Below are 18345 nucleotides of genomic sequence, written 5' to 3' on the forward strand. Positions count from 1 at the left end.
CTATAAACTACACTAGACAGATCTTTGTAACTGGGAGAGCTATACAGAAGAAATGAAATCTCCATCTATATAAAGAAGGATCCCTAAAGTTTCCTAATCGGGATTTATCAAAAATATAAGAAAAAAAACCCCCAACAAACTGCATCTTGTCTATTTCCCAGTTATGCTTTACCTTGTAACCCAGGCAACCCCTGAAATGAGAAATCTACAGTATTGAATATAAATGTACAGTAACTTTCTACCATAATATGCATATTTGTCACAAAGATAATAAAGCTAACACAAGAATCCTCTTCAACAAAAATATTAAATACCCTAAAAAAGAGATCCAGGGAATCTTGAATGGAACGAGCTGGCAGCAGTTTCTTTCTTCGAGGAAGGTCTATAGAGAGATCATTAAATTGTTCTCGTTTGGTTACAGTTTCACCACACCTACAATTATATAAAAGACATCACAGAAAACTTTTGTAAAAGATAGAGATAAAGGCTTAAAATAGGCAAATGGTATAAAGATGGAGCATTTGCACAAATGGAACAAGATACAGCAGTGATACAATACCTTGGCTTTTTGAGCATTTCAATGGGGTACTGTAAGCATAGATACATATACAGTGGAACCTTGGTTTACGAGCATAATTTGTTCCAGAAGCATGCTCGTAAACCAATTTACTCATATATCAAAGCGAGTTTCCCCATAGAAAGTAAGGGAAACTCGCTTGATTCGTTCCACCTCTCATCCTCCCCACCCCCTCCCGGCCACCAGTGATGCTCCACCCCACCACATCCCCAAAAGACCCCTGCACCCCCGAGGCCACCGATGTGCTTCCACATCTCCAACCCCAGCGAACCGGCATGGCCTTCCTGCCTGCAAACTCTGCCCCCCCACCCCCCCGCGAACCGGCATCCACCCTTGCAAATGCCTGCCACCTTCAAGGCCTTCTGGCTCCCGCCTCTCTCCAAGATTCTTGGAGAGAACGAGAGCCAGAAGGCCTTGAGCATGTGCAGATGCTCAAGGCCCAGTCAGAGGAGAGGCATGATCTTCGGGCACCGGCACCTCCTGTGTGTTGGTGCTGCGTGCCGGTGCCACTTTGGGGGGTAAAGCTTTCAGTTTGGGCGGGTGGGGGATGCCAGTTCACGAGGGGGGGCGATGCCGGTTAGCAGGCGCGGGGGGGACTCACAAATTGAGTCAATGCTCGGTATGCGAGTCACGATTTGCGAGAATGTTTTGCTCGTCTTGCAAAACTCTCGCAAACCGGTGCACTCGTAAACCGAGGTTTGACTGTACAAGAAAAAAAAAAAAATTAGATCTTACCTGCTAATTTTCTTTCCTTTAGATTTTCCAGATCAGTCCTGTCACACGGGTTTACACATACTTATTAGCTCATGGAGACCAAGAACCATTGGCTTCAAAGCATTCTTGTAAGTATCTTGTGCAGTCTATATAGCCAGTCAGTATATTTGAGCCCAAGCCAGAGTATGGACCAAAATAAACATTAACCTCCTGAAAAACTACGGAATGTTAGCAACTAACTTAGATTACTAGACTCTTTAAAAACCATCTTGAAACCACGTGAAGGAACTCTACTTCAGTTCTTCACCCTAACACTTTTGCTCACATATTCCCTCCTGCTCTCCATCCCTAATCAACTAATCCCAAGTGAGTTCTGGACTGATCTGAAGGGATTAAATTAAAGAAAAATTACAGTTACAATCTAATTTCTACTTCCTTTGTATCCCTCCAGACCAGTCCGGATGTGTAGCTGTATGGGTGGGAAATTACCAACTCCATGGCCAAAATTCTCACTCCAAAATCTTCTTGGGAAGTCTGAACATTCAGCTGAAGGTGTTATATAAAGGAATGTAAAGATGAATAAGTGGCTGTCTTGCAAATCTCTTGTAGGGGGATAAGACTATATTCTTTCCAACAGGTCACCTGTCCCCTATGGAATAAGCCTTCAATACCAAGGGAATCTCACATCCCTTCAGCATGCACATCGAAGTATTGACTCTCTTGATTTATCTATAGTTTCTTTTGTTACTAGTTCTTCCTTTTTCTAACCCCCAAAAGCCCAAATGGTCCAATCAACAGAACTCCTCAGCCAAGATAACTGCACAGCATTCTTCTGACATTCAACTTATGCAACTGCCTCCACTCCTCATTTCCTCCTGCTTCCCTAACAATGGAAGCAAAATGCTCCAACTGACATGGAGTGAAGATATCAAACATCTCCTCCTCTTTTGAGGACTGAAAGGGTTCCCCTGTCTGTAATTCTGAAATCTTCCTTGCTGCAAACAATCTTTTAAGTGTTTTATTCAGGTGCTTCATTTATGGAATTTGCTACTATTGACAATTCAAAATAAAGTGAGCCCCCTGAAAGGACTGAATGCACTGAAATAAACGGCCCAGGGGAGACCCGGTGGTATTAAAAAAAGCTGCCCCTCAACCAGAGTGGTATCTGCGGAAATCACGCAAATGCCCCCGAGCGATGTCACCCCACACAGGTGGGTAGGCACAGTCTTTAGAAGACGGGTTACCTTAGAGTCTGTTAAGTCTGAACCAACTTATCCAAAATCTCACCAAACAAGAAAGACCCTCAAAAGGGAAATTTTGTCAGCTTAACTTTAGATGCTGCATCCGGCGACCAAGCCCAGAGCTACAGAGTATGACGTGCGGCCACCCCGAGAGCCATGGACTTGGCCAATGCCCACAACAGATCATACATGGCATCTGAAAAATAAGAAGCACCCATCTCAATTTTGGCTACTTCCTGGTCCACTAAGGACTAGTCATCAGACTCATGGTCTAGGACACGCTCGGCCCACCGAAAACAAGCCCGAGCCACCAGACCCCCACACATTGCCACCTGGACCGCTAGGGCATTGACATCAAAACTCTGCTTTTGAAGAGACTCCAGCCTACGCTCCTCCTTCAAAGCTGATCAGCCCTCAACCAACACTGTATGCCATTTTGCGAAGGCTGAAACCACTGTGTCCACAACCGACGACTTCAAGGTATCCCTATCTCCCTCCAGGACAAAATACAGGTGAGCCAAAGAGCATGGAAAACAAAAGGACAACTCCGGCGCCTTCCACTGTGCAAGCACATTATCTCTCTAATACAGGGGGAAGGTCACCTGAAGCTGGAGATAAAATGGAGGCGCTTCCCACCAAAACTGGACAAAAGCCTGCCGTGAAAAACACCCCTGAGGCCGGTAGCAGCTGAAAAACCTGAACCGCCCCAGATGTTAAAGTAGGCAAGCCGGCAGCAGCGGTAAGGGAAACCTTATTTCCCTGACAGTTGGCAGCTGGGGGAACCCCTGGGTGGGCAGCAGAGGGAAGCCCGGGATTCCACGGTCAGCGAGACACTTGCGAAGGGGATCCCTGGTTGCCTGCACCCGAAGATGCCGAGGATTCCCCTTGGCGGCAGCCGGCACACCACAAACACAGGCCACATCGACCTCGCATCTGGAGCACAATGAGCACTTTTTCCCTTTAAAAGTGCTCATTACGCAATACGCGATCTAGCTAAAAGAAAATTGCTGGTTAACAATAAAAAATCACAGACAATTAAAGGCTCTCTTCAGACTGGCACTACCTCAGGAATTTTTTTTTCTGTCAGAACAGACTCCACTGGCTCTCTAAGCTATATATGCCTTGCTGGTATCAGTGGCAAAGCTTACAGCTGAGGTACCTCTATAAATATTTTGGGGAGGGGGAGGGACTCAACTTGTGATCCATCGAATGTGACACCCCCGAGGTCGTACAGACCCCCGAAAGGGTCCCCCCAAGCTCAATCCGGCACTAGACGGGGACAAGGCCACTAACCAACTTCCAACAGGCCTACACTAACCAAGGTAAGACTGGCAACAGCTTATCACACCTGCTGAGACTGAGAACACGCTAGTTATACTAGGGGGAAGCACAACTACTTGTTTTACAACCAAAAGGTTTTGTCTCAGTCACCACCTGCTGGTCATGGTGAGCTATTACTCACCAGTGAACTGTACTGGTCTGGAGAGGTGCTAAAGAATAACCATGTTTCTGTTATAAATAAATAGTCTTAACTGTTTCTCTTCAAGCCAGTGTCAATAGGGCTTTATGTCTTACAGATCTAAAGTTTGAATAAGCACAGGGAACGCTGCAGAAGTCTGTTGAAATTGGTATAGCTACAAGTTGCACCGGCCTCAGAACACGCTCTCTTCATTGTTGACCTCAAATAAAGCCTCGCCTATTAGTAAGTATCTCCACACGACAGAGACCATATTTTGTACAGTCAATTAACATCCATTTAAAATGGATGTAATTTATAATTTTTAACTAGTCTCTTAAAAGAATAATAGACTGGAATAGCTTCAGAAGTTAGGGTGGTAATCTCCCTAAATTTAAAACATATAAGATAAAAAAGAAAATATACTAAGAACTTCATCGTAATAGGAAATAACTTACACAATTACAATTACAAATACAATTACAATCAAAAGGCAAATCCTAATGTTTTGCAAGGGAAGTAAACTAGTGATTTCAGCAAAGTAGGAGGGGCCAAAAACCACTCAACACAATCCAGGGAGAAAGCAAGAGTTAGTGCACAGAGTAAGTCAGTTAGGCACAAAGCTGAAAGCAAAACTGAACAGAGAGTTAACCATTAACTCCTGAACATCCAAGCTGTGAGGGCCAGGGTTGGAAAACAGTCCAGTCTCCACAAATTGATCACTGTGCCTTGCCCTGCTTGAGTTTCAGCAGTTTTCACTATAAGAGGTATGGAAGGATATGAATACAGAAGTTGTCCCCCAAAGAAGGGGGGAATACATCTGAGGCTAGTCTGCCATGTGATCTCAGTATGGAAGAGTATTGAGTGACATTGTTGCTCAGATGAGTGGCAAAGAGATCTACCAAGGGGTACCCCACTCCTGGAAGATTTTCCAGGCTATACCCATGCTGAAAGACCACTTGTATAATTGCATCATCCTGCATAGCCTGTCCAGACTACTTCCGATCAGGTAAGAAGCCCTGAAGTTTATTTCCTTCATGAAAATAACTACACTAGAATTTTTTTCCATAAGTAGTACCTTTTTAATCAGTCAGGGCATAGCATTTTGAAGTAAAAACACTATCATTTTACTGCTGAAAACTTTCTGCAATGACTTACATTTTACAACTGATGGAATGCTGCACCTCAAATTCTAAGTTGCAAACAACAGGACAGGTATACACTCGGGTGGCAGTGATGTCACAGGTTCGAGGTGGTGAATTCTCTTCCCCAGAAACAGGTTCAGTCTTCCAAGTTTTATTTAATTTTTCCATATCCTCTTTCAGTTGATCCAGACATTGGCTCAAAAATTCATGGGCATCCTGAAACAGAAGATATATGAAAGATCTTATGGTCTTAATGTACTTAAATGTACAAAAGAAATATTATGCATTATTTAATGTTTTATAATGTAAGGTCAATATCCAGAAATGGCTGTTGGCATGCAAGCTGAACAGATCTGCAGAAAGTAGACAGCAGAAAGACGACATTCATGTTTTGCCATATCTAAAAATAGAGCATACAAGACAAGGAAAATATGTCATTAATATTTTAAAAAAGAGAGAATGGTGTTCTTATGTATTACAAGATAGAGAAATGTGTACTAAAAGAACTACTACGTGGCCTAAATGGCTGATAAGCATAGGGCATGAAATCGTAGCTGCATAACCATAATGGGTGATCTCCATGGGCAGCCATATTCTACAGTGACACAAATGGATGAAGTTACTCAAACACAGCCAAGTCAGGTCTTCCTTCCAGGAGCTCTGAAAACTCTTGAATGGGTGTCTAAGCCTGTATGGGTATTTCTGTACTTCAGTAGTGTACTGCCTTCTCCATCAGTTCTTAACTAAAATGGGATTGTATGAGTGTAGAACAATGGTATCCAACCTTTTTCACATAAAGGGCTGCAATGTGAATACAAGAGAGCTTCGAGGGCCACCAGAAGATTTCAAGCTTATATATACTGTTAATTTTGTAAACTGCCTTAATCTGCTTGTTCAGACTGGCTATTAAACATTAAAAATTAAAATTAATATTGATTCTACAACACTTCAAGGATATATTTTAAAAACTCACTATTTTGGATTGTCAACAGTAGCACTCGTATGCCATAAATGAGACATCTAAGTAACACGCTTGCAGTTACTTTATCAAGTGATTTATTAAACATGAAATATTGATTCTACAACAGAGGATATAATTAAACTCACTTAACTATCACCCTATCTCCCTCCTCTTCATATCCAAGCTACTTGAAAGTGCTGTTCCCTGCCATTGCCTGGACTTCCTCTCATCTCAAGCTACTATTGACCCACTTCAAATCAGGCTTTTGCCCACTGCATTCTACTGAGACTGTCCTTGCTAAAGTCTCCAATGACTTGTTCCTGGCCTGATCCAAAGGCCTCTATTCTATCCGCTGTTTTCAACACTGTTGATCACTACCTACTCCTTGATATGCTGTACTCACTGGGATTCCAAGGCTCTGTTCTCTCCTAGTTTTCTTCTTATCTCTCTCATCACACTTTCGGTATACGCAAGGCTCTCGTTCTCTCCGAGATCTCGGACAAAACCATGCAACAAACTGCGAAAAGAAGACAAAGCTGAACCCGGAGGGAGGACTAGGCAAGCTGAACCCGGAGGGAGGACTAGGCAAATCCCCTGTCCAGGCCATCCTACAAGAACTCCAATATGTGAGGCAAAGAAGTGCGAAGGGGAACCATGCCACGTGTGAAACACCACTCCTCAAAGAGATGCCAAACTCACACATAAGCCCAATAAGTGGAAAGTCTCTGAGAAAATAAGAGGGTAGAGATCACTATCTGAATAACCTTTTTTACTTAGGCATTCCCTTTCAAAAGCCAAGCTGTAAGACAAAAGGGACCTGGATCGAACACTGGAATGGGATTCTGAGAAAGAAGGTCTGGTGAGAGGGGCAGCGGATAAGGATCTGCCACGAGAAGACGAACCAGATCTGCATATCATTGGCACAAGGGCCAATCTGGAGCCACCAGGTTCATGCGGACTGCGTGTTAAACAATGCGAAGAAGGACTCCGACAATGGCCATGGAGGAAAGACATACAGTAGGCCGTCCGTCGGCCAAGGCTGCACCAGAGCATCCAGCCCCTTGGCCTGGTAATCCCTGTGCAGACTGGAGAACCATGGCCATCAAGTCCATGACTGGCCAACTCCAGGCCTGCACAATTAACTCGAAGGCTTCTAGACTGAGACAACACTCACCAGGATCCAGCACATGACAACTGAGAAATTCAGCCTGTACATTCTCCACTCCCGCTATGTGGTAAGCAGAAATATCCAAAAGATGAGTCTCTGCCCATTCCATGAGAAGAGATGCCTCCTAAGCCACCAGATGACTCTTGGTTCCTCCCGCTGCCGACTGACATTAGTCACTGCCGTGTCATTGTCCTAGCGAACCTGAACCAACTTGCCCTTCAACAACGTCTGGAAAGCTAGTAACACCAACCAAATGGCTCTGGTCTCCAGAACAGTGATCGACCCGGACACTTCTTCCAGTGACCAGCTGCCCCGAGTTGAGCGACTGAGACATTGAGCTCCCCAATCGAAGACTGGCATCCATGAGAAGCACTGTCCACTGTCTCCGATTCAGACACTCTTTCTGAACTAGATCGGAACACCGCAGGCTGTGTGTGATGAACTAACCCCTGAAGAGGGACGGGAGGATCCATATTGTGCATTTGAGGTGACCACCGCCGAAGAAGCGCATACTGAAGTGGGCGCATGTGAGCCCAAGCCCACCACGTCCAGGGAAGCCACCATCGACCCCAACACCAGTAGAAAATCTTGTGCCCGAGGACACTTAAAAATCAGGAAGTGAATCTACGAATGCAACTTGAAAACTCGGGCCTCTGTAAGAATGACTCTCCCCAAGCTGGTGTCGCAGAGAACACCAAGAAACTCCACATGCTGAGACGGTGTGAACTGGCTTTTGGACAAGTTGACCACCCATCCCAGCGATTGCAGAAACTCCACAATCTGAGTCGTAACCTGGGAGCTCTCCTGAAAGGGACTTTACTTGAATCAACCAGTCGTCTAGTTAGGGATGAACCAGAATGCCCTCCGTGTGTAAGGCCACTGCCACGACCACCATAATTTTGGTGAAAGTCCGAAGAGACATGGCCAGACCAAAAGGAAGCACACAGAAATGATAGTACTGCTGAAGGAAATGCTGAAGGGAGGTCTGAATTTTACAGCTGAAGGAAAAGCAAAGGAAATGCTGATGGGAGGCCTGAATTAGAACATGCAGATAGGCCTCTATTGTGAAAAGACAGAACACAGAGCACCCTTGTTGATACATTTCAGATCCAAAATGGGCAAAAAGACCCCTCTTTCTTGGGCACCACAAAGTAAATGGAGTATCTGCCGGTGTAAAACTCATGAGAAGACACTGGGACCACCACTTTGAGGCCCAGCAACCTTTGCAGTACCTAATGAAAAATCCATTTCTTCCAAGCCACCTGACAAGGGGAAGACAGGAAATGGTCTTGCAAGAGCCGGAAAACTCTAGAGCATAGCCGTCCCGAATCACCTCCAGGACTCACTGATCCATTGTGATCTTGGCCCACCACTGGTAAAACTCCCGCAAACGGGCTCCCATCGGCACCGGAGGAAGGACCAGCAATGAGTCATTGGGCTGGAAGGGCAGAGGAGTCGTAACCCCCAGTGGACACCCCGAAAGGACTGCATGCGCTGAAAGAAATGGTCCCTGGAAGGAAAAGAAGCCGTCCCCTGGCCAGGGCGATACAAACAAAAATCATGCAAATGCCCACAGGCGACACCACCCCACGAAGCCTGGCAAGGACACTCCTCAGGAAGCCGAGCCATCTTAAGAGTTGCTCAAGACCAGAACTAACTTATTCAACTCCTTCCCAAATAGGAAGGAATCCCGAAAAGGAAGTTTACTGAGCTTAGCATTAGACGTCACATCCACAGACCAACACCAAAGCCACAGGGTACGGCGAGGAGCCATGGACTTGGCCAAAGCCCACAACAGTAAGCAGTGAGCTCAAACTTAACCACCTCTTGATCCACCAAGGACCACTCATCAGGCTCCCGATCAGCTTGGACTACTGGAAACAAGCCCGGGCTACCAGACACCACAAATCGCCGCCTAGACTACCAAGGCAGCTACATGAAAACTCTGCTTAAAAAGAGACTCCAACTTACGATCCCAAGAGTTCCTCAAGGCTGAACCGCCTTCAACCAGCACCGTATACCTAAATGCGATAGCTGAAACCACTGCATCAACCACAGGAGACTTAAAAGGTATCCCTATCTGGAATGGGATAAAGCCGGGCCAAGGACTGTGCCAAGCGAAAAAGCACATCCAGCGTCTTCCATTGTACGTGCACTACATCCCAAATATCCTGATGCATAGGAAAAGAATGGGAGGCCGACTTGATGCTCCGAAGTAAGGAGTCCACCAACAACAAGGGGGGGGAGGGGGTCCTTCGCTTCCTCCTTAAAGCACAAAAACGATGAAGCCTGAAGAATAAGCTACTTCGGCTCTTCCCAGTGGAAAATGTGAACTACAGACGCATCCTCACCAGTCGGTGTCTCCGAAAAACACGTCCGCATTATCCATACCCTCCGAGAGGATCTGTGGGATCCAACAAAGGGTCCAAGTCCTCATCAGGTGAAAATGCATCTGCAAATAAAAAAATCCTCGTCCCACAAGTTTCGTGGCTGCTTGGCCAAAGACAGGGGGACTAGGCAGGAGCAAACGCCAAGGGGGGCCAAACAGGGGTAGACATAGAAGGTAAAAGCTCCCCTGAAAAACCAGAGACTCCCGAGGAAGAAACAGGACCCCTGGCCGCCTGTAAGCAAGCCTTGTTTATGGCTAGAACAAAATCAGGGGCAAACCCCTCCCCCCCAGCAGCAAAGGAGGACTCACTGCCAAGGCAGGAGACACACTGCAAACCTGTTCCTGTCTCTCTAAAATAGGAGGAAGGTCACCTGATGCTCCAGGCAAAATGGTGGAGCTTCGTGCCAAAACTGGCAAAAAAATCTGCTGAAAAACACTCCTCAGAGGCCTGTAGTGGCAAAGAGGCCTAAACAGACCCAGCCGCTAAAACCGGCTGCAGTGATAAGGGAATCCCCAGCACTATCTGTGCACTAGTTCCATTCATCTTATTTCCCTGACCGTCGGCAACTGGGGAAATCCCTGTGTGAGTGGAAGGGAAAGGGGAACACTGCTTGCCAGCACCCAAAGCAGATGAGGATTCCTCTTTGCAGCGGACAGCGCAATTTGTTCACACACCGACCGCAGGGTTCGGTGCTTGGACTCGTACTCTTCAACATATTTATAAACGACCTGGAAATTGGTACGACGAGTGAGGTGATTAAATTTGCAGACGATACGAAGTTATTCAGAATAGTGAAGACACAGGAGGAATGCGAAGACCTGCAACGTGACAAACACGCTTGAGAAATGGGCTACGACATGGCAAATGAGGTTTAACGTGGATAAGTGTGGTCAAATATATTTTATTGAGCAATCAAGAAAACAACAGTAACGTGGATAAGTGTAAGGTGATGTATGTCGGTAACAAAAATCTTATACACGAATACAGGATGTCCGGTGCAGTACTTGGGAGAGACCCCTCAGGAAAAAGACTTGGGAGTACTGGTTGACAAATCAATAAAGCCGTCCGTGCAATGCGCAGCGGCAGCGAAAAGGGTGAACAGAATGCTAGGAATGATTTAGAAGGGGATCACGAACAGATCGGAGAAGGTTATCATGCCGCTGTACCGGGCCATGGTACGCCATCACCTGGAATACTGCGTACAGCACTGATCGCCGTACATGAAGAAGAACACAGTACTACTCGAAAGGATCCAGAGAAGAGCGACTAAGATGGTTAAGGGGCTGGAGGAGTTCCGTACAGTGAGAGATTAGAGAAATTGGGCTTCTTCTCCCTTGAAAAGAGGAGACAGAGGAGACATGATCGAAACATTCAAGATAATGAAGGGAATAGACTTAGTAGATAAAGACAGGTTGTTCACCCTCTCCAAGGTAGAGAGAACGAGAGGGCACTCTCTAAAGTTAAAAGGGGATGGATTGTGTACAAACATAAGGAAGTTCTTCTTCACTCAGAGAGCGGTAGAAAACTGGAATACTCTTTCGGAGGCTGTTATAGGGGAAAACACCCTCCAGGGATTCAAGACAAAGTTAGACAAGTTCCTGCTGAACCAGAACGTACGCAGGTAAGGCTAGTCTCAGTTAGGGCATTGGTGAGCGGACTGCTGGGCACGATGGACCACTGGTCTGACCCAGAGCGGTAATTCTTATGTTCTTAAAGCTGCAAGCTGAACTCAGAGAGAAGACCAAGCCAGGCCCTTTTCCAGGCCATCCTGCAAGAACTCCAAGATGTGAGGCATAGAGGCACGAAAGAAAACCACTCCACACGCGGCACACCACTGCTCAAAAATAGTCCAAACACGAACATAAGTCCAAGAAGTGGAAAGCCTTCAGGACCCCAAGAGAGCAGAGATCACTATCTGAATAACCCTTCCTACCTAGGCGTTCCCTTTCAAGAGCCAAGCCATAAGACAAAAGGGACACGGATCAAACATTGGAATGGAGCCCTGAGTCAGAAAGCTGGGCAAGAGGGGCAGCAGAAGAGAACTGCTACAAGATGATGAATCAAATCTGTGTACAAAGGGTGCCTGGGCCAGTCTGGAGCCACCAGGATCACGCAGCTGGGGTGCCGAGTAATGCAAAGAATAACTCTGCCCAGCATCGGCCACGGAGGAAACATGTACAGGAGGCCTGCTGCCTGATGGATGTACCAGAGCATCCAGCCCCTCGGCCTGAACATCCCTAAGCCAACTGAAGAACCGGGGCGCTTTGGCATTGACACTCGTGGCCATCAGGTCCATGACCGGGTAACTCCAAGTCCTCACAATCAACTCGAAGGCTGCAGGACCGAGACACCACTCTACAGGATCTAGCACATGCCGACTGAGGAAGTTCATCTGGACTTTCACCACTCCTGCTATGTGAGAAGCTGAGGTGGGAAGCTGAGATGTCCAGAAGATGAGTCTCGCCCAGACCATGAGCAGAGCAGCCTCCTGCGCCACCAGACGACTCCTAGATACCCCCTGATGATTGATGTAGGCCACCGCAATGGCATTGTCTGAGAGAACCTGAACAGACTAGCCAACGCCAGTTAGATGGCTCTGGTCTCCAGAACACTAATCGACCAAGAAGTCTCCTCCAAAGACCAGCTGCCCTGAGCCAAGCGACTGAGACATTGAGCTCCCCTGCTGAGGAGAATGGAGTCCGAGAGAAGCATGGTCCACCGAGGCTGATCCAAACACTCCCTGCACCAGATAGGAAGAATGGAGCCACCAACAGAGACTGCAATGAACCAACCCCCGAAAAGGAACAGGAGAGTCCAGATTGTGCAACTGGGGCGACCACTGCTTCAGCAGAGCAAACTGAAGTGGGTGCATGTGAGCCCTGGCCCAACCAACCTCATCCAGGAAAGCCGACGTCGACCCTAAGACCTGGAGAAAATCCTGTGCCTGAGGACATTGGGAAGCCATCAGAAGGCGAATCTGCGACTGAAACTTGACCACTCGGACCTCTGGCAGGAAAACTTTCTCCAAGCTGATGTCGAAGAGAACCCCAAGGTACTCCAGACGCTGAGACGGAGCCATCCAGCTCTTGGACAGGTTGATTACCTATTACAGTGACTGCAGAACTCCACAACCCGAGTTGTAATTCGGGAGCTCTCCTGAAAGGACTTTGCTTGGATCAACCAGTCGTCCAGATAGGGGTGAATGCCCTCTTTGCCCAAGGCCGCTGCCATGACCACTATAATCTTGGTGAATGTCCACGGAGCCGGAGCCAGACCAAAAGGAAGAGCATAAAACTAATAGTGGCGACCCAAGGAATCGCTAATGGGAGGCACAAATCGGAACATGCACGTAAGCCTCCGTCAGATTGAAAAAGGTCAGGAATTCCCCCAACTGAACCACCAGAATGAAAGATCTCAGGGTCTCCATATGAAAAGACAGAACTCGGAGAGTCCTGTTGACCCCCTTCAGATCTAAAGATGGGCCCAAAAAGTCCCATCTTTCTTGGGCACCACGACGTAAATAGAATACCAGCCGGTGCAACACTCCTGAGGAGGCACTGGAACTACCGCTTTGAGGTCTAGCAACATTTGAAGTATCTGGCGAAAAGCCTGCTTCTTCCATATGACCTGACAAAGGGAAGCAAGAAAGTGATCTGGAAAAAGCAGGAAAAATCCAAAGCATAACCACCCAGAATCATCTCCAGGACCCACTGATCTGTCGTGATCTCTGCCCACCCCTGGTAAAAATCTTATCACTAGGTGCCCACCGGCACCATAGGAAACACAAGCAAGGAGTCATTGGATGGGGTGGGCAGTGGGGGAACAGGTAGAAAGATCACACAGCCACCCCCTTGACGGGCCCCGCAAAAGGACTGTATGCGGGGGCAGGAAAAGAAGCTGCCCCTTGACCAGGGCAGTATCTGCGGAATTCACACATATGCCCCCAAGCAAAGCCACCCTGCACAGGCAGGCAAGGTCTTCAGAAGACTGTAGAGTTCTTTAAAGTCTGAACCTACTTATCCAAATTCTCGCCAAACCAGAACGAACTACAAAAGGGAAATTTCATTTGTTTAACCTTAGATGCTGCATCCGCCAAGCCCAGAGTATGACGAGTGGCCACCCCGAGAGCCATGGACTTGGCCAATGCCCACAACAGATCATATATGGTATCTGAAAGATAAGAAGCACCCATCTCAATTTTGGCTACTTCCTGTTCTACCAAGGACCAGTCATCAGACTCATGGTCAAGGACATGCTTGTCCCACCGAAAACAAGCCCGAGTCACCAGACACCCACACATCATCGCCTGGACTGCTAAGACACTGACATCAAAACTCTACTAAAGAAGATACTCCAGTCTACGCTCCTCCAAGTCCCTCAAAGATGAGCCGCGCACAACCAGCACCATATGCTGTTTTGATAGGGCTGAAACCACCACGTCCATAACCAGCGACATCAAGGCATCCCTATCTCCCTCTGGGATGGGATACAGGCAAGCTATAGAGCATGCAAAACGAAAGGGCGACTCCATCGCCTTCCATTGCACAAGCACAATATCCCAAATATCCTGATGCATAGAAAGAGAGTGGGAAGCTGAGCAGATCCCCCGAAGGAGGGGGTCCACGACACGCGGGGGCTCCTTTGCGTCTTCCTCGAAGCGCAACAGAGGAAACCTGCAGAATAAGCTTCTGGAGCTGTTCCCGCTGAAAGATGTGCACCACCGACGCATCCTCGCCAGCTAGCAGAACCGAAAAACCTCCGCCAGCGGCATCCATGCCACCGAGAGGATCCTGGAGGTATGCCAAGGGGTCCGGGTCCTCATCAAACAAAAACTGCTCCTCATACAAAAAATCATCATCCCAAGAGACCCTCGGCCACTTGGATGAAAGAGGAGACGGGGACGACACCAACGGTGAGGGGGGCCGAACTGGAGTGGATGCAGTTTTGGAGACCGTATCTGGCGAAGGATGTAAGAAGACTTGAAGCGGTCCAGAGGAGGGTGACGAAAATGATAGGAGGCTTGCGCCAGAAAACTTATGAGGAGAGACAGGAAGCTCTGAATATGTATACCCTATAGGAAAGGAGAGACAGGGGAGATATGATTCAAACGTTAAAATACTTGAAGCGTATTAACATAGAACAAAATCTTTTCCAGAGAAAGGAAAATGGTAAAATCAGAGGACATAATTTGAGGTTGAGGGGTGGTAGATTCAAGAGCAATGTTAGGAAATTCTACTTTACAGAGAGGGTGGTGGATGCCTGGAATGCACTTACGAGAGAGGTGGTGGAGAGGAAAACGGTAACTGAACTCAAACAAGCGTGGGATGAACACAGAGAATCTAGAATCAGAAAATAATATTAAATATTGAACTAAGGCCAGTACTGGGCAGACTTGCACGGTCTGTGTCTGTATATGACCGTTTGAGGGAGGCTGGGCTGAAGAGGGCTTCAATGGATAGGAGTTTGTAGATGGACTGGAGTAGGTTTTAATGGAGATTTTGGCAGTTGGAACCCAAGCACAGTACCGGGTAGAGCTTTGGATTCTTGCCCAGAAATAGCTAAGGAGAAAAAATTAAAAAATTAAAATTGAGATGGGCGTGGCTTGGAGCACGCACAAGATGGTCGTGTAATCGCGTTGCTCCGCTCCCCCAGGCACTACTTTAAAGAATAAAATACCTGGTAAAAGTTTTATAACATCGGATAAAGTTAAACGGAGGTCGGAAGATGGCCACTACAAGGCAGACGAAGATTGACGCGGCTTTTGAGGTGTCGGGCACGGCGAAACGTGTCAAGCACAATCATGTGACACCGGCAAAAACTGCGCTTCCGGAGGAAGACGACATTGATAAAAAAGAGGTGATGGATGCCTTGGAAAATATACAAAGAATGCTACAAAAAAATACGGTGTGTGCGCAGGAAGTAAAAGAAGAAGTTGTCAGTATAAAAAAACAATTAGAAATGGCAAATCAAAGAGTGAATGCGCTGGAGCAGAAAATGGAACAGTTGGAACTAACGGCGGTTCAGTTCAAATCTGACAGTAAAATTATCTCAGAGATGCAGAAGCAGTTGGAAAGTTATGAGAATCGTGGACGGAGAAAGAACATTAAAATAATTGGTCTGGCGGAAAATTTGGAAGGGGAACATCCGATACAATTTTTGGAGACTTTAACACCAAAATTATTTCAACTGTGCTCAAAACAACCTATTGAAATTGAACGGGCGCATAGAATTCCGTTCCAACGGTCAGATAGTCAGTCAAAGCCCAGACCGCTCATCTTTAAACTTTTAAGGTTTCAGCAAGCCTTTGAAATTCTCAAATTGGCAAAAGTGGATAAAAACTTGAATTACAAGGGATCAAAATTACTCTTTTTGCCTGATTTTGCAAAGAATACTGCAGCTGAGACAGCAATTTCTTCAATTAAGACCGCAGTTAAAAGAGAAAGGATACAAGTATGGATTGTACTTTCCTGCAAAAATGAGGGTATCATATGGGAATAAGTCAATATATTTTGAGGATCCACTGAAATTGAAAGACTTTTTGAATAATTCAGAGCCAATGACTATGTAATGAGATAAAAGTTTTTGGATTCAAAGGCATATTTAACATGATTTGCATTAATAATGCCTTTGTAGTTCTGATTTAATTTTAATGATTTGTGAGAATGGATTAAATTTTTATTCTTTTTGTATGCTTCTATGAGATGAATTTTGAATCCATGTTGACTGAGATTTATGGTAGTAGTAAATATATGAATTACATATTATAATAATTTAAAAGGATTAAATTTAATATGCTATGAAGTTCTTATATAAGTAATATAAAACTTTGAAATGTTTAGTTAAGAAGATAAGTTTAAAACAAATGAATTAATTTAATTTGAAGTAATGAAAGGTTATATGTGATGGGGTTTAAAAAAAAAAAAAAAAAAATGAAATTCTTGAATACGAGAAATTACCGTATTTTCATGTAGATAATGCGCACACGGGTATAGCGCGCGGAAAACACAAATTTATGTACACCCGTATACCGCGCATGCTGCCCGACTCTCCTTTCGCCCGCCCCGACTCTCCTCTGGAGACCCCGATTCTCCTTTCCCCCTTGAAGTCCTGTCCCTACCCTGAAAGCCTGATGCCCCCCCCCCGACATCTGATTCACCCCCCCGCAGGACCGCTCGCACCCCCACCCCGAAGGACCGCTCGCACGCACCCGCACCCCCACCCTGAAGGACCGCTCGCACCCCCACCCAGAAGGAGCGCTCGCACCCCCACAGCCTCCCCCCCCTCCCCCATGGAGAAGCTGTCTACCTTGTTTCCAGATGCCAGCGAGCCCAGCTGTTTCCTCTGCTGGCGGTCCCGCCCCTTCTCAGAGCCCTGTGCTGCGCTACTTCCTCTTCCGGCGGTCCCGCCCTTTCTCCGACGTCAGAGAAAGGGCGGGACCGCCGGAAGAGGAAGCAGCGCATCACAGGGCTCTGAGAAGGGGCAGGACCGCCGGCAGAGGAAGCAGCTGGGCTGGCATCCGGAAACAAGGTAGACAGCTTCTCCATGGGGGAGGGGGGGAGGCTGTGGGGGTGCGAGCGGTCCTTCGGGTGGGGGTGCGAGCGGTCCTTCGGGGTGGGAGTGCGAGCGCTCCTTCCGGGTGATGAATCGGGCGTCCAGGGGGGGGGGAACTATGTAAAAAAAATTTTGTACAACGCGCTCACGCGTATAACGCGCAAGGGTATGCGCGGTCTGTAAAAACCACGTATAACGCGCGCGTTATCCACGTGAAAATACGGTAATTCCAAAATTGATATGTAATTTCATCATTTTGGTTATGGGATTTATATGTATGGGATATTACTAAAATAATAAAATATAATTTTATTGAAGAATGTAGTTCTAAATAGATTAATTGGAATTCCATGAAGTTAAGGGTAGGTGAATACAAAATTAATTGATTGATGATTAATTATATGTATTGGATATGAGTATTTGGTCATTTTTGAGTCTGAGGTGTATGAATTTTTGGAAAGATGATATGAAGTTTAGGGTCAATTTATTATTTAAAGTACATGGAATGATGTTATGATATAAAAAAGTTATTATATTTATAAAATGGGAGATAATTTTTAAATGCCTGGGGGGAGGATTGTGGTTGCATAGGCTATGCGTGGTTCAAGTTTATCCATTTTGAGGGGTGGGAAGGGTGGGATGGAGGTTGGGGGTTTATGCAAATTTCGGGAAACAGATAATTTGATTGATGGGGGAATTGTATCATATTTATTTATGTAATGAATTTTACTTGGAAGAGGGTGTCTGATCAATTTAATTTATATAAATTGAAGTATTATTGTTGGTATTTACATATGATTATAGATGGAAATTAAGCTATATTCATTAAATGTCAATGGCCTGAATCACCAAATTAAAAAGAAAAAAATATTAAATTTCCTTAAAAAGCAGCAGGCAGTATATTTCATTCAAGAGACGCACTTATCAATCATAGAATCTAAAAAGCTGGAAGGGGGCTGGATTTCAAAAGTATTTTTTGCCCCAGCAAATGATAAAAAAGCTGGAGTTGCTATTTTAATTAATAAAAAATGTTCAGCTGACTTTAAAATGATAGCAATGGATCCATTAGGAAGATTCAGGGGCAATGTTAGGAAATTCTACTTTACGGAGAGGGTGGTGGATGCCTGGAATGCGCTCCCGAG

General features: G+C 46.0%; 1 protein-coding gene across 3 annotated transcripts in view; it reads right to left on the bottom strand.

The window, feature by feature from the left end:
* USP37 (ubiquitin specific peptidase 37) overlaps nt 1-18345 on the bottom strand; it is a 465383-nt gene that overhangs the window by 206158 nt on the left and 240880 nt on the right. For all 3 annotated transcript variants that reach the window (XM_033944517.1, XM_033944518.1, XM_033944516.1), the window contains exons 13-14: nt 5147-5349; nt 315-432 (exon numbers count right to left, since the gene is read on the bottom strand). In XM_033944517.1, coding sequence (XP_033800408.1) covers nt 315-432; nt 5147-5349 — 321 coding nt within the window. The remainder of the gene's footprint in view (nt 1-314; nt 433-5146; nt 5350-18345) is intronic.

This window comes from Geotrypetes seraphini, chromosome 5, assembly GCF_902459505.1.
Source record: "Geotrypetes seraphini chromosome 5, aGeoSer1.1, whole genome shotgun sequence".
Taxonomy (NCBI): domain Eukaryota; kingdom Metazoa; phylum Chordata; class Amphibia; order Gymnophiona; family Dermophiidae; genus Geotrypetes; species Geotrypetes seraphini.